Genomic DNA, 16,855 nt, shown 5'->3' with positions numbered 1-16,855 from the left:
ACCAGAACAGAACAGAACTCTCAGTTTTACCTGCAGCTCCACATTATGCCCAATCCATAACTGCACAATTATATAAATTTATAAAACATTTTTATACAAAAGTTTGTTGTGGACCAAAACCAAAATTTGCATGCACTCACCCTAAAAGGGTTTCATCGCTAAGCTGGGTACATCCTTCCATCATAGACTGGGAATACCCCATGAGAGGAAGCTTTTTCTGCAAGAGAAACACACAGTTAATCCCAAAACACAAATAATTCCATACCTTTGGATGCAAAACCACATGCACAGTAAACCCTAACAACCAATACTTATAATCAGCTTTAAATTAGGACTTCACTCTCTCAATCATCATTGACCATCTGTAATCCTTATGCTGCTAGCATTAGTAAATAAATAGGAAAGTAGAACATTTTTATTAGTTTTAAACTTTATTACATTTCTTTAGTTACTTCCCCGACTTCCAGGCCTAGGCAAATGATGTCCTACATCTGGGGACTCTTCAGGACAGGAGGATGGAGTTTTCTCAGCTAAGCATGCCTGGCTGTGTTTCGGTCGATTTGGCGACACGTCAGAATTGTTAACAGAAGTGATGTTCCGTCGCCGCCATCTGGCTACACCCCGCACTTCTCCATAGTAAGGATACTCTGAGAAGGGGGAAGTGGACATCTTGTTACACCCATCAGAGTTTTCCATTTTACACTTATTTTTAACAGGAAAGTGAGTTTATATTGTGATATATAGTACTTAGAACTCTGACTGGTTAAATCAGGGGTGCCCAACCAGTGGCCCGGGGGCCACATGTGGCCCGCAGAGCCCTCTGATGTGGCCCGCGACCCCCAGCTCTGGGATGGTATAGAATACTGTTATTAAAGTTGTTTATTACTAAAATCACAGTGTATATATGAGAACCTCTGTTCTGCAGTGGTTACTGGGCTGGTTTTAAACTGATCTGCAGGTGCAGAGCAGTTTACCTGCACTGAGCCATAGACTTCTGTTATTACCTGCGAGATTGGTGAGCTTTCTGAAAGTGCACCAAACATGCAGAATATAATAGAAATCTATTGCAAAGTGCAGGAAAGCCAAAGGTACACTGCGGGTAAACCGCAGCTCATCAGTGTGAAAGCAGCCTTGGGCCCCTTTCACATAGCCAGTCCGACCAATTGGGCCCTCCATTCACCTCTAAGTAGTGGCAGACATAAACAGACTCCAATCCCATCCGCTAAAAAATAACAAAGTATAGTGGCCTGTGTCAGTGTCCGCTCTGCGTATGCAGAGCAGACATTGACATGCCATCCACCCGCTCCACTCATTGTGGCCTGCGACCTGTTACCAAGTTGCTTAACTGGCCCTCGCCCTTGAAAGGGTTGGGCACCCCTGGGTTAGACATTGAATTTTAAAATCAGCAAACTTCTCTAAGATTAGCAAACCTGTGAGATGAGCAGGCTTGCCGCTGCTTTTAAAATTCAACATCATAACAGTCAGACGGAGTTCCAAGTACAGGATTTCAGTATATAAACTCACTTTACTGTTAAATACAGGTGTAAAATGCAAAACTCCGGTGGGTGTAACAAGATGTCCGCTTTCCCCTTCTCAGAGTATCCTTACTATGGAGGAGTGCGGGGTAAAGCAAGATGACCACGACGGAAAGTCACTTCCGTTACCAATTCTGACGGGTCGCCATATCTGACGAAACACCTGCTAACATGCTTGAGTTAAAGGCAGAATGGGGACTTCATCAATCTGTTGCTGCTCTCATCTGTCCAGTCAGAAGGCTGAGGAGTGGAGAAAGGACATAAATGCATTCCATAACTTTGTAGAAAATTCCTAACGTTGTTATTCTGAAGAATTAGCCGTTTGTGTCCATGTGCAAAATAAATGTGAATGGGAGTTATTTTAGAATTATCATTTAGCTGCTGCACTTGCAGGCTTTTAATGAGGAAAGTGTCAGGGTCTTTATCCCTTTAGATGCGATTTCCCTTTGGGAGTTGTTGTTGCAGGGATTTTTTGATAACATTCAATTAAAATATGACTTTTGTAGCAATTGTATATGCTGTATTTTCTTATTTGCTATTTATATATATATATAAATACATATTTAGGAGCAGTTTTACTTGCCAAGGGATTTGGTGTAATATATATATATATATATATATATATATATATATATATATACACATATACACACACACACACAGCTGTCTGCTTTTGCAACCAATCGTGGTCCCTTCGAAACAGGAAGAAGCCGAAAAGCACATAATATTCCCACAAAAACACCACAGTCTCTTAGGCCTCATAGAAATGCATTGTCATTCATTGACAGATGGAAGATAGACGGTCCGTTTGTGTGAAAGGGGCCTTAACCACCTAAGGACCCATTCACGCCGATATACGTCGGCAGAATGGCACGGCTGGGCACATCCACGTGGCACTTTAAGCCCAGCCGTGGGGGTCACGCGTGCACGCGACCCGGTCCGAAGCTCCATGGCCGCGGGACTCGCGGACCCGATCGCCGCTGGAGTCCCGCGATCGGTCCCCGGAGCTGAAGAACAGGGAGAGCTGTGTGGAAACACAGCTTCCCCGTTCTTCACTGTGGCGCTGTCATTGATCGTGTGTTCCCTTTTATAGGGAACCACAATCAATGACGTCACACCTACAGCCACACCCCCCTACAGTTAGAAACACAAATGAGGTCACACATAACCCCTTCAGCGCCCCCTTGTGGTTAACTCCCAAACTGCAATTGTCATTTTCACAGTAAACAATGTATTTTTAATGCATTTTTTGCTGTGAAAATGACAATGGTCCCAAAAATGTGTCAAAATTGTCCGAAGTGTCCGCCATAATGTCGCAGTCACGAGAAAAAAAAAAATCGCTGATCTCCGCCATTAGTAGTAAAAAAATAAAAAAATAATAAAAATGCAATAAAACTATCCCCTTTTTTGTAAACGCTATAAATTTAGCGCAAACCAATCGATAAACGCTTATTGCATTTTTTTTACCAAAAATAGGTAGAAGAATACGTATCGGCCTAAACTGAGGAAAAAAAAATAATGTTTTTTATATTTTTGGGGGGTATTTATTATAGAAAAAAATAAAAAATATTGAATTTTTTAATAAAATTGTCGCTCTATTTTTGTTTATAGCGCAAAAAATAAAAACCGCAGAGGTGATCAAATATCACCAAAAGAAAGCTCTATTTGTGGGGAAAAAAAAGGTTGCCAATTTTGTTTGGGAGCCACGTCGCACGACCGCGCAATTGTCAGTTAAAGCGACGCAGTGCCGAATCGCAAAAACTGTCCGGGTCCTTTAGCTGCCTAAAGGTCCAGGTCTTAAGTGGTTAAAGCGCAACACCACTACACTCTTTATGTTAATGGCAATACATGACCTGGCTGCTCCAAATTTGAGTAAAGAAAGCTTACTTAGCCTACACAAGTCTAAACTTGTGGAGTCATTTCTGCATCTCAGTACTCGCACTGCAGTGATGTCAGTCCTGAGATATTTTTTGGGGTTCTAAAATACACAACTAGATTCTCTATTCAGTCATTAAATTGGAGCAAAAACTTACATATCTCTTATCAGGATCGGTGCCGGGCTGTCCCTGCAAACAGCCAAGGAGCCTTTTGTGGGAATTGTGGCACACCAACCGAACATTGTCAAGCCTTCTTTCAATCTAAAAAAAATAAAAGCACAACAGTTACTTTTTAAAAAACCTCTAATACCGTATAGACACAGAAAAAAAAAACGTTTTAACTTTTTATACATCAAGTGTCACCATGGGCATGAGAGAGAGCGAGACGCACACACTATATCAGGGTTTGACAAATTTGCTTGGAATCTAGGAGCCAGCTAAAAAAGTTAGGAGACAGAAAACGCACCCCGTCCCGACGAGCTTGCGCGCAGAAGCGAACACATACGTGACCAGCGCACGCATATGTAAACGGTGTTCAAACCACACATGTGAGGTATCGCCGCGATTGGTAGAGCGAGAGCAATAATTCTAGCCCTAGACCTCCTCTAACTCAAAACATGCAACCTGTAGATTTTTTTAAACGTCGCCTATAAAGATTTTAAAGGGTAAAAGTTTGGCGGCATTCCACGAGCGGACGCAATTTTCGAAGCGTGACATGTTGGGTATGAATTTACTCGGCGTAACATTATCTTTCATAATATTTAAAGAAATGGGGATAACTTTACTGTTGTCTTATTTTTTTAACTAAAAAAAGTGTAATTTTTTCCCAAAAAAGTGCGCTTGTAAGACCGCTGCGCAAATACGGCGTGACAGAAAATATTGCAACGATCGCCATTTTATTCTCTAGGGTGTTAGGATAAAAAATATATATAATGTTTGGGGGTTCTAATTAGAGGGAAGAAGATGGCAGTGAAAATAGTGAAAAATTACATTAGAATTGCTGTTTAACTTGTAATGCTTAACTTGTAATACCAACGGCCACCACCAGATGGCGCCAGCTCACACATCTGGTGGTAATAACTTGTAATACCAACGGTATTATTTCTAGTCGCCATGGCGACCGGGATTTGTCGACCCCTGCACTATATGGTTAAAAGAAAATGGACCATCACAGCCATTGTTGGCATATCCCATTCCAAATCCATCCAGGACCAATATGGAGTTACCCTCCCTCCTGTTCTTTGAGGGTATTCACTCCTCCACAAGATCGTGGCACGTGTCCATGGGAATTTGGGTCTATCCTGCCAAAGAACCTTTGAGGGGCAAGGTCCTGAGGCTGGACAAGAAGACCTGGAATACAATTGTGTTCTATTTTATCCCAAAGGTGTTTAGTAGCGTTGGGGTCAGGTCTCTGGGCTATCAAACCAAACTCATCAAATCTTGTCTTTATAGAGCTGGCTTTGTGCATAAGTGTACAGTCATGCTGGAAGAGAACAGAGCTACCCCAAAGTTGGAAGAGCACAATTGTCTAAAATGTCTTTACAGTATTAACAGTACCCTTCACTGGAAACACCCAAACTCAATAATTTGGAGTGGGGCCCTACTTTTCGCCATATGGTAGATGTGATGGTCTGATGACCACATAGACTTGGCCATATAGCGAAATTGGGACTCTTTCTGAAAATGCTAGCTGCCTGGTTAATATTCTGATCCATTAACTTTAATACTTTGAGTCACTGACCTGGTTTAATTATGCATACCAGGAAAGTCAGAAGTCATTATTTACACACTCTTATTCTGGATCAATGATTCAAAAATATTGAAGCCAAGGGTTGGATATGACAGCTAGGCAGCCAACATTTTCAGAAAGGTGTGGAACGTTTCATATCCTTAAAATAATGAGAGTTTCAAATCATATGCGTCAACATCAATAAGGCCCCCCCCCGGCAAGCGAATAGTAACAGTTTAAACTGAAGTTTTACGTGAACTATCCCTTTAAATGAACCTGCAGAAAACTTATGAATGAAGCCTTACAAAACCAAGCACTGAGGGGGAAAGAATCGTGTTCAGAATCAGAGGAGATTAACATACACAAGGAAGAAAATAGAGACTTGCGCTTCGTTCCAAGTTGCAGACATCAGATCACATGGGGAGGGGTAAGAGTCCCACAGCTGAATTCCAACTTAATCCCTGCGATTCAAGCGTCAAACTGCTGGCGCTTGCAAAAGAAAGTGTTTTGACAGAATAGTGTAGACCCGTGTTTTGACTCTTTACAACAAAAGTGTGTTTTGTAGTGCTGAAGACCTAGAAGGAATCTTCAACCCTACAATGGAACATGACAGCTGGAAAATACAAAATTATAATTTTATAAGAACCTTTTTATTAGATTTTCCTTCAATTTGAGTCCAGATGGCAATAGTCCCCAGGACACAAAGTGAGGAGAAATCTCCACAATGTCAACACAAACGAGAGAGAGAGAGCGAGAGCGAGAGAGCGAGAGAGAGCGCGACTACAAAAACTACTAGTACTTCCTGTATGGGAGGGGTTATATAGAGGGGGACTTCCTGTCTTGGATTGCCAGTGTCCATTCACCTATAGGTGGCATACAACTCACATAGTAATTACTATGGCTGCTCTGTGTCTCGTGATGTACGATAAAGAAAATTGTGGAGTGGATTATGGGGGAGCATGTGACCTCCTGTTGTACAGAACTAGAGGGCCTAGCAGCCTATTGCCAGCATCAAACTTTGGGGTAGATTTACCAAGACTGGTTCACTCAGAATCTGGTGCAGCTGTGCTTGGTAGCCAATCAGCTTCTAACTTCAGCTTGTTCAATTAAAGGGGTTGTAAAGGTTCATTTTTTTTTTTGTTAAAATAAACATGTCAAACGTGTCAAAATCCTTGCACAGAGGGGGCCCCCGACCCACCTCTTCTTGAGTGCCCCCACGGAGACCCGCATTCCTCGGGAGCACTCATGCAGGCGCGCTTCCATGCTGTGTCCATTGACACAGACAGCAGGACTCGCCGCCAGCTCCCGTATCACTGGCTTTGATTGACATCAGTGGGATCTCAAAGTCTTTAGTGTATGGCGCGTTATTTGGATGGTAGACTACAGTGGACCAAGAGTGGACTCTAGGGCCTTGGCAGCCAGCTGATTGCATGGGATCGAGGAGGATGGGGTTCAGCTCACTTATGCATCAGACTGCGTGAGTGCAGATGCTGTTTGGCTAGGGATCCAAGATACCTTAGAAGTAGAAACAAAGAAAATTGACGGCTAAAAAAAAAAAAAAAAAACACAGTAGTCCATCGAGTCTGCCCATTTTTTAAAATCAAGCATCAACTACCCTTTCAGTAAAATAATACTTTCAAAGATTAGTTTTGAACTTTCCTCCAGATAGTTGGAGGTCACATCCCCGTGTTCTTGATTTAGGTTTCATGTTGAAAATACTGCCCTCCTGAACCTTATTCCCTCCCTTGATGTATTTACAGGTTTCATCTCATGTCTCCTCTTTCCCCCAGACTGTACATATTAAGTTCCTGAAGTTTCTCTTGACATTCTGTTTAAATGGCATCTTTTATAGCACTGGACCAAAAAGCCATTTGGTTTAAGAGTTAAAGTTTCTATTTTCATTTTATAAGTCTGTTCTCCACCTGATAAGCAAGTGTGCTCAGTCCAGGGCTGGTGACTCAGACTTGGCCCAGAATGCCAAGAGACCCAAAACCTGCCAAGTTCTCTGTATGATACATAAAAGCATATTATATTCAGAAAGGACTCAAATGGAATGAGCAACATCTCCCGCTGCTTGTGTGCACAGGCATTCAGTATGCATACCTGTGAGCAGCAGGAGTCCTGTCTCTGTGACAACCTGGACTGTATAGGGAACACAAGCCCCTCTGAGGTTACTGACACTAAATACCATCTCCCGGGTGACCTACCTGCATTATATACACTTTATGGCTCTTTGCTCAATATCTACCTGAGGAACCAGCTGTTGCTCCTATGAGTGCCTCCTACCAAATCTAGCTGCTGTACACTGAGGGCTTAAAGCGGGGGTTCACCCAAAAAAAAAAAAAAAATTCTAACATTGCATGGAGCCGACCTATAAGGCCGACAGTATGCTGTTTTTTTTTTTTGCGTACATACCATTTTAGGGCTATTTTCACACCCGGCTTCCCCGCGGGAGTGGGCGTTCCTAATCACAGGCTGTGATTGATGTGCTTCTGACCGGCGCATACAGCGCGTCACGAGTTGCCGAAAGAAGCCGAACGTCGGTGTGGCTCTATACGGCGCCTGCGCACCGACGTGCGGCTTCTTTCGGCAACTCGTGACGCGCAGTATGCGCCGGTCGGAAGCACGTCAATCACAGCCTGTGATTAGGAACGCCCACTCCTGTGGGAAAGCTGGGGGTGAAGATAGCCCTAAAATGGTATGTAAGCAAGAAAAAAAAAAAAAAACAACAGCATACTGTCGGTCTCATAGGTCGGCTCCATGCAATGTTGGAATATTTTTTTTTTAGGGTGAACCCCTGCTTTAAAATTCAGGGGTCTCAAACTGGTGGCCCTTCAGCTGTTGCGAAACTACAAGTCCCATCATGCCTCTGCCCAAGGGAGTCATGCTTGTAACTGTCAGCCTTGCAATGCCTCATGGGACTTGTAGTTTCGAAACAGCTGGAGGGCCTCCAGTTTGAGACCCCTGGGCCTTAAATGTTTTCTGAGTCACAACTCAGATGTAGTTCCACTCTGCTTAAAAGTTGAACTATAGGATCTGAATTGTCCCCAAGTCCCCATCCCGCAAATTGTTGCAGTTGAGATGCCAAAAAATACATTTTGGAATGTGGGATCGCCAATCCTCCCCTATCCTTACCATATTGCAGGATACTCGAGCCAATTGGGCCGTTTCTTTTTTCCATATAAGATCATGAAATTGTGAATCAATACGTTTAAACCATTGATTAGATCTCCACATAGGGGAATTATGGAAAATATAAAAGAGCTGTGGAGCCCAGACCATCTTTATCAAGTTTACACGTTCCACAAGCGATAATGGCAGCGTACACCAGCTTTGAGCCCTGGTTCACACTGGGCTGCGGGAGTGAAGCCGTGCAAGTTCAGCTGAACTCGCACGATTTCACTCCCGCTGGCAGTCCCGATTTCTGCCGCGATTTAAGAGACATCTGTGCAATTAGGATGGTGTCATTGCCGACAATTGCCGCCGATTTCAGATGCGATTTCACATGTGAAATCGCATCTCAAATCGAAGCAAAACGTACCCAGTGTGAACCTGGGCTGACACTTAGCCCAGGTTCACACTGGGTACGATTTGAGATGCGATTTGACATGTCAAATCGCATCTCAAATCGGCGGCATTTGCTGGCAATTGTCGGCAATGGCATTGTCCTAGTCGGTGCGACGCCGCATCTGCGGCGCTGCACCGATTTCAAAAAGTAGTTCATGTACTACTTTTTGCGATTTCGGGCTGCGATTTACATTGAACCCTGCACAGATGTCTCTTAAATCGCGGCCGAAATCGCAGCCGCGAAATCGCGGTAAAATCGCAATTTTACCGCGATTTTGAATTCGCAGCAGTGTGAACCTAGCCTTAATCCTTTGTTTATCCAGTTAAGGGGCTAAATTGAGTTTTAGGTATTCAGGTGAATACCACCACTTCCAAATATTTGAATGAAGAAGCTAGAACAACCTGGGAGGCACTGGCAGGAAGGGGTGATACTAGTGGTTCGAGAGGCATAAGAATAGATTTAGACCAGTTTATGGTAAATTCAGAGAATTTACCAAAATTTAGTAATGTTTCCATTACATTTTCCAGAGATCCGCCAGTATCCCCCCATCCAAGCCAATGCAACCTAACGATGCAAAAGCCATGCCTAAACTTCAGCTTGAGTAGTTGAACTAGGAACAATCGATTGTTTAAAAACAAAAAAAGCTGAATGCATTCATACACGCACAGAAAATGGATTGGCCATTAACATTTTATAAGGAATAAAAACCGATGATTCGGGTCTATATATGCAGGTTTTCTATTTATGCATTCATCTTACTTTTGGTTGAATTCAATGAACTGCTGTCTCTTTTTTTCAACCCGACTATGTAAGTCTTAAGTAACACACTGTATTATGTTAATTAGGGTACAAATAATGCATTGCGACGCACCACGTTTCACCGAACTCTCTGCCCTGGTGACAAGTGTCATAGAGACAAAAAAATAAGGAAAATATTCCCCAATGGCAACCGCAGTTGGCCTTCAGCCCTTAGCGGAGACCATATGAAGGTTGTTATGAGCGAAAGCTGGTATAGCTCAAAACACAAAAATAAAAAAGTGAAGCCGATTTCACCCGGGGATTCGATGAAAAGACCACTTTTATTCAGGATGGGAGTGCTTTCATACTTTTATTCAAGCTTGTGAATAAACCTGTAATAAATAATATCTCCATAAAAGCGTACATTTTAATGCCCCCGCAGCAAGTACACTAAAGATATCCACCTCTAAAGTGTATGCGGCTATGAACATAACATAGCACACTGCAGTTCCCATCTTGAAGTGGTTAAAATAGCTTGCAGATTTTCCTCGGATATCTGAACCCGGCACATTTATTTTTGGAACGTACGCAGGGTAGAAGTCACTATTTTTATACTCCTCTGAAAGACGCAACAGTCACACAATATGTACAGGAAATAATGCCCCTTGGCACAAAATATACCAGTATCTGATGACTGGGAAGGTTCCCACAGCCTCATAATAAAATAAGGGGACAAGCTGGCTCATTTTTTTTTTGTCATATGAGGATTATAGGTGACCTGTAATCCTTTGTGTTATACTACTTGGAGGAACAGGATTGACGTTCAAGGGAATTTTTTTTATTGCAGTCCTCTTTTCGGGCGAATGTCGCCCAGTGTCATGCAAGCAATTTCCGGTGAAGGGGTTTAAACCCTGGATTTGGGCTAGAACACTGCCCGAGGTATTTTGTTGATGGTAACGCTGGCACGTAAACACACTCCTGAGCAGCCAAAAAGGGTTTACCTTTTATATCCGGCTGTCTTGTATACTGTATAGCAGCCCGATCACTTCTATGAGATGATAGAGGTTACCCCCCACCATAGAAAAGCCTATTTCCTGGCAACTTGCTGTAAAGAAGGACCCTCTATCATAGAGGCTCTATGTTTGGAAGCAGTGGGCCCTCAGCTCAGGTCTGACACATCTTCGGCGAAGTCAGACTTCTAGCTCTGCAATTAGGAAAGATCACACTCCCTGCTGATTGGAGTGCTCTAGTTCCAACTCAATAGGGGGGGCATGTTGGACCTCTGCAGAGAGACTACAGCTTTTCACACAAAGAGTGAGGCCTCGTACACACGACCAGACATGTCCGATGAAAACGGTCCAAGGACCGTTTTCATCGGACATGTCTGCTGGGTGAATTTGGTCTGATGTGTTTACACACCATCAGACCAAATTCCCTGCAGGCAAAATACGCGGTGACGTGGCGGCAACATGCGCGAACCCGGAAGTTCAATGCTTCCACGCATGCGTCGAATCACTTTGACGCATGCGCAGGATTTTGGGCCAGCGGACATGTCCGATGAGTGGTACTGACCATCGGACATGTCCGACGGACAGGCTTCCAGCGGACAAGTTTCTTAGCATGCTAAGAAACTTTTGTCCGCTGGAAACCTGTCCGCTAGGCCGGGAAACTGTCTGGTCGGCCCTACACACGGTCGGACAGGTCCGCGGAAACTGGTCCGACGGACCAGTTTCAGCGGACATATTCGGTCGTGTGTACAAGGCCTAAGGGTTCTTCTTTGCAGCATGCTGGCAGAGGTTAGGCTTTACTACTTGGGCTTTGGCTTCTCTGTAGATAAAACAAAACAAGATGCAAGACTTTGCACACCTTTTGTTCTGGTGATCCTGAATTGTACTTTAACCACTTCAGCCCAGGAAGGATTTGCCTACTTAATGACCAGGCCATTTTTTGTGTCGCTTTAACTGAAAATTGTGCGGTCGTGCGATGCTGTACCCATACAATTTTTTTTACCCACAAATAGAGCTTTTGTTTGGTGGTATTTGATCACCTCTGCAGTTTTTATTTTTTGCGTTATAAACAAAAAAAATAAAAAAATTTTAAAATTTAAAATTTTTTTTTTTACTTTCTGCTAGAATATATATATATATATATATATATATATATATATATATATATATATATATATATATATATATATATATATATATATATATATATATATATATATATCCAAACTGATGAATACATTATGTATATCTCGGCCTAAACTGATGAATACATTTATTTTTAAATGTTTATATATATATATATATATATATATATATATATATATATATATATATATATATATATATATATATATACACACATACACATACATATATACACACACACACATTTAAAAATAAATGTATTCATCAGTTTGGGCCGATATATATTCTTAAACATATTTTTGGTAAAAATAAATAAAATCGCAGTAGGCTTATACCGATTGGTTTGCACACAAGTTATCACGTCTACAAACTAGGGGATAGATTTAGGGACTTCTATACATTTTGTTATTGTTTTTACCAATAGCAGCGTTCTGCGATTTGTAGCGGAATTGCGGCGGACAAATCTGACCCCAATGGACACTTTTTGGGGACCAGTGACATTATTACATTGATCAGCGCTATAAAAAAAAAAAAAGCACTGATCAATGTAAAAATGACACTGGCAGGGAAGGGGATAAGTGTGTTTCCTGGGTGTGTTCTAACTGCAGGGGGGGATGGGCTTACTGAAACATGACAGAGATCACTTTTCCCGATCACTGGGAACAGTAGATCTCTGTCATGTCATCTTGCACAGAACGGGGAATCGCCTTATTTACATAAGCAGTTTCCTGTTCTGCCTCTTCTCACCGCGATTGCAGGCGAACAGAGTCTGCGGGACCCGCGGGCACGTTCCCGCGAAGGCGTGCGCTCCACATGCTCCTTGCACGGACCAACGTACAGGTCGGCAAAGTGGTTAATATGGGCATATATTAGGCAATAAACAGTATATGTATTTCTTTACATATATTAGGGGTTTCTAAAATGTTCAATGAATGGTCCGATATCAAAACAGCAACATGGGCGAGGAGTGTGCGCATGCACATGGTTATCCAGAGACACGTCGAGAAGCGCCACCTAGCGTGGAGTTCATGCGACTGTCGGGGTAAACCTGAATGTAGTTAGTGTGAGAGCTAGGGTCACAGTGCAATGGAGCAACAAGTGAACATCAAAGTTTGCTATGAATTGGGGAAAACCATGAAGGAGACGCGGGAAATGTTGGAGCAAGTGTAAAGTACGGAAGTCGTGAGCAGAAAATGTATTCGCAACAGGAATGAAACGACTGAGGATGAGCCACGGTTGGGTCGGCTGTCGACAAGCATAACCCCAGACATGAGCAAGCGAATGCATCAAATGTTGGCAAGAGAGCAGCGACTGACTGCAGAGGAATTGGGCATTAGCCACGACACAGTGAGCACCATCGCGTGGAAAGATTTGGGTAAGCGGAAGATCTGTTCCCGGCTTGTGCCGCACAAGCTGACAGATGAAGAGGAAGCAAAACGGATGGAAACGTCAGGAGATTCCGTTACCATGTGTAACCAGGATCCATCATTTCTATGAACCATCTTCACCGGGGATGAGACCTGGTGCTACTAGTATGGCAAATCGATGGCATGGCCTTCATCATCTTCCCCGCGCCCCAAAAAGAGTCCCGGTGACTTGTCCTTAAGGTTCCCCTAACGGGGAAGTTCCTTCAAGGAATGCGCAGGCGCAAACTTGCCAATGGAAATCTCCGTACCTCGCCTGGCATCCAGGCTCATTCTTTAACATCCCCGTGGATTGGAGGATGTTAAAAAAAGAGCCAGGAGGCCGAGCGAAGCGAGGACGTGAGGCCGACTGGCCACTTTCCTCGAAATCCACGTCGCCCTGGATGCCGGCCGAGGTACGGAGATTTCCGTCGGCAAGTTTGCGCCTGGGCAGTCCTTGAAGGAACTTTCCCGTTAGCAGGAACCATCTCGGCAGATCAGATTGCGCCTGCGCAGGAACTTTCACGATAGCCGGAACCAGCTCATCAGATCACCGGCAAAAGTCCAAGGTCAATGTCGGCGGCTATCCAGTAATGTGCGACATCGGTTATGCGATCGATTCCTAAAGAGACCTTTGTTGAGTTTCCAGAAGCTGTACGAAGGTTGCCAAAAGTGTGTTGAGAAGGATGGCGATTATTTTGAAGGCCAATGAAGGCAATTTGTTTTCATCTTCTCTTTTTTTTCTCGGATACCTTCACCAAACTTTTTAGACACGCCTCGTGCAGTCGTGTAGGTAAAAATCAGATGAACCTGGACAAGCATACAGATATGGGGAGAACATATTATTGGTGTAGGAAGCCTGGTGGAAAATTTCACCCGGGATCCCAGTGCTTACAGACCACAGTGCTAACCACTGAACTAACAAACCAGGTACAAAAGAGGCCTCTATGCCACAGAACTCCAATTACCAACTAATCTGTTTTGCTTTTTGTAAGCCAGAGTCTAGCCTGTGAAATGGCTTATCTTCTTCTGTGAGGTAACAAGCTGTACCACGTTCCCATGCTTGGAATGCAGCCTTGTGTAGGAGCTGCCAGCGTCTCCTCTGTACATGCAAGACAGCGAGTGGATACTGGGCAGACCTGTCTGAACACAACCTCCCTTTTACTGCAGATCTTTTTAGTAGGATTTATGACAAAGAAAACCTTTTCTCCTTTGGAAATGCATGTCTTAAAGCTGAACTCTAGCCTTCAGTGCTGGCTAGTGCTCAAAATCAATGGCCGCCACTGTCCCCCATCCATGGCCGCCACTCTGCCCCCATCCATGGCCGCCACTGTCCCCCATCCATGGCCGCCACTCTGCCCCATCAAATGCCGCCAGTGTGCATCGCCCGGGAGTTGGGACTTGCCCGTCTCTCATCGGGTCACGGTGGTGTCCTCCATGTCCACGCTCCTCAACGTCTCCGGTCCTCTCCATTAGGTGTCCATCATTTTTGGGCAATATTAACAAACATGTTATACTTATCTGCTCTGTGTAATGGTTTTGCACACCACAGCCCCAATCCTCCTCTGGGGTGCCCTGTCGGTGCACCTGGCTCCTCCCCTTCATCGGGTGCTCCCACAGAGAGTCGCTTTCCCGAGGCCCGCTGCCGCATCCATTGACAGACAGCAGTACTCGGCCCCTCCCCCGTGTCACTGGATTTGACTGACAGCAGTGGGAGCCAACTGGGCTAGTGCACGTCGCTGGAACGGACAGGTTCAGGTAAGAAAAAAAGGGGGGCAGCTATAGCAAAGAAGGTTTATCACCTTAATGCATAGAGTGCATTAAGGTAGGAGAGCTGCCGCTCCAGGTGAGCTCACTAGGGTAATTTATGTCCACTCAGAAGCAGATGGGTGCTGGCAATGCACAGGATGTGCAAAAACAATAAGGATATGGACAGCCGCACTCCAGTAACTTGAAAAAAGACGTGCCCTTTATTGGGTACAGGAAAAAATGCACTACAGATATCAGCACACAGTGGGATAAACAGCTGACGCGTTTCGCATTGAGTGTCAATGCTTAATCATAGCTAAGATTAAGCATATCTGTAGTGCATTTTTTCCTGTACCCAATAAAGGGCACGTCTTTTTTCAAGTTACTGGAGTGCGGCTGTCCATATCCTTATTGTTTTTGCACATAGAGTGCATTAAGGTGAAAAACCCTGAGACTTTACAAAATGTAAGCTCTGTAAATCTGTAAGCGGAGCTTACGCTGAACCTCCCCCTCCGGGTCCCGCTGTACTGTAGTCCCGCAATCCTGCTCTGTGAAGAACCAGAATGCTGCTTCACCAGTCTGGGGATTGGAAATCCCTGCAGCTTAATCTCCATTGCGTACCTTTCAGCATGTACGGACAAGAAGCATTCTAATTGGTCAGCACCGTCACATGGCGGCGCTGACCAATCAGAATCTTTCAAGCCCATCCTGTCAGTGCTGCGAGGAGAGGAGAAAAAGCCAGGATTGCAAATCCCCAGCAGACTGGTGAAGCAGGGTTCTGGTCCCTGACAGAGCAGTATAGTAAAACTACAGTACAGCGGGGCTGGGGGGGGGGGGGGATGTAGGGGGATATGGCATAGGGGCTCAATTGTAAGATGACCGTACAGATTTTCTGTAAAGGTGAACTTACACTTTAACCTCTTCCCGACCACAAAGCATATATGCGGTGGGAGGGTGAGTGGGTCTTACCAGCCAACCGCCGCACACATGCGTCCATGTCGGTCTGAAGTTGTGTTCTGAATATGTGAACACAATGAGACAAATCGCAGCGGTTACATCATCACAACGCCTCCCTGCTTTAAAGCCCATGTAAAGGGTCACCAGGAGGCAGGATGAAGGGGTTAATGTCAAAAGCGAATAAATAGAAGCATGGAAAATTGGAGAAGAGCGGCAGGTAATCATCCACACAATGATCGGCAAATCCCGACACCCCGGGCCAAGCTTGGCTGAAAAGGAAGAAAACAGAGCGGATTGTGCTGATGAATCAGCCGGCTTGCCCCCCACACCCGGCCCGCTCCATGAATTGTAGGAAAGCCAGACGATTGTTCTCCTCCTCTCCCTGCTCCTGTTTGTCACCAGTCTGGAAAGAGAACAGTGGAAAGGTTTCTGATCCTCCCAAAAACAACACAGATGTACAGGCAGCACAATACACGTGTCCCAGGCTCTAATACTGTGTATTGTAAACACCGCAATGGAAGGCCTCCACCATCTGACGTATAGATATACGTATGTAAACCCCAACAAGGAATTCGGCTTATTTACTCCCTTTTGGCATGTTATATTACATGTAACAGTAAATGTAATTTATGTAACTACTATATTTACCATTCACAGCGTTTTGTTATATCGCTTTAATAAGTGCAAACAAAATACCTGTTGATCCTGCCACAAATTTGGTCAGCTAGTGTCTTCCCTGCCCTCTCTGCCTCTGCCGTTATCATTTAGCATTCTTCATAGTTACAAGATGTCCTCAGTCTCTTGGATTAAGCGCCCGTTTACATTGGCACAATTTGACATGCCAAAATCGCAGCCCATTGCTGGCAACAGCACTGTCCCAATCGGCGCGACGCCACATCGATTTCCAAAAGTAGTTCCTGTACTACTTTTGGCGACTTTGAGGGGCAATTTCAAGGCATCTGTTCATGAACCTGCACAGGTGTCTTTAAAAACGCCCCAAATCCGCACTGAAATGCGGGTTTGAAATCATGCGAGTTCAGCTAAATTCGCACAATTTCAAACCTGTGTTCAGCGTGAACGAGGGCCAACTGAGTGCCAGGGTTAAAGCGGTATTAAACCCAAAACCAAAAATGTAATATATCGCAG

The 16,855-nt window shown here is 44.2% G+C and overlaps 1 protein-coding gene across 4 annotated transcripts in view; it reads right to left on the bottom strand.

Moving 5' to 3' along the window:
- Positions 1–16,855, bottom strand: part of ARHGAP17 (Rho GTPase activating protein 17) — a 157,609-nt gene that overhangs the window by 45,415 nt on the left and 95,339 nt on the right. For all 4 annotated transcript variants that reach the window (XM_040356517.1, XM_040356516.1, XM_040356518.1 and 1 more), the window contains exons 3-4: positions 3,569–3,673; positions 141–217 (exon numbers count right to left, since the gene is read on the bottom strand). In XM_040356517.1, coding sequence (XP_040212451.1) covers positions 141–217; positions 3,569–3,673 — 182 coding nt within the window. The remainder of the gene's footprint in view (positions 1–140; positions 218–3,568; positions 3,674–16,855) is intronic.

Source organism: Rana temporaria, chromosome 6 (assembly GCF_905171775.1).
Source record: "Rana temporaria chromosome 6, aRanTem1.1, whole genome shotgun sequence".
In the NCBI taxonomy this organism is placed as follows: domain Eukaryota; kingdom Metazoa; phylum Chordata; class Amphibia; order Anura; family Ranidae; genus Rana; species Rana temporaria.
The sequence above is the reverse complement of the archived record's forward strand: the minus strand, read 5'-3'. Positions and strand labels throughout refer to the sequence as shown.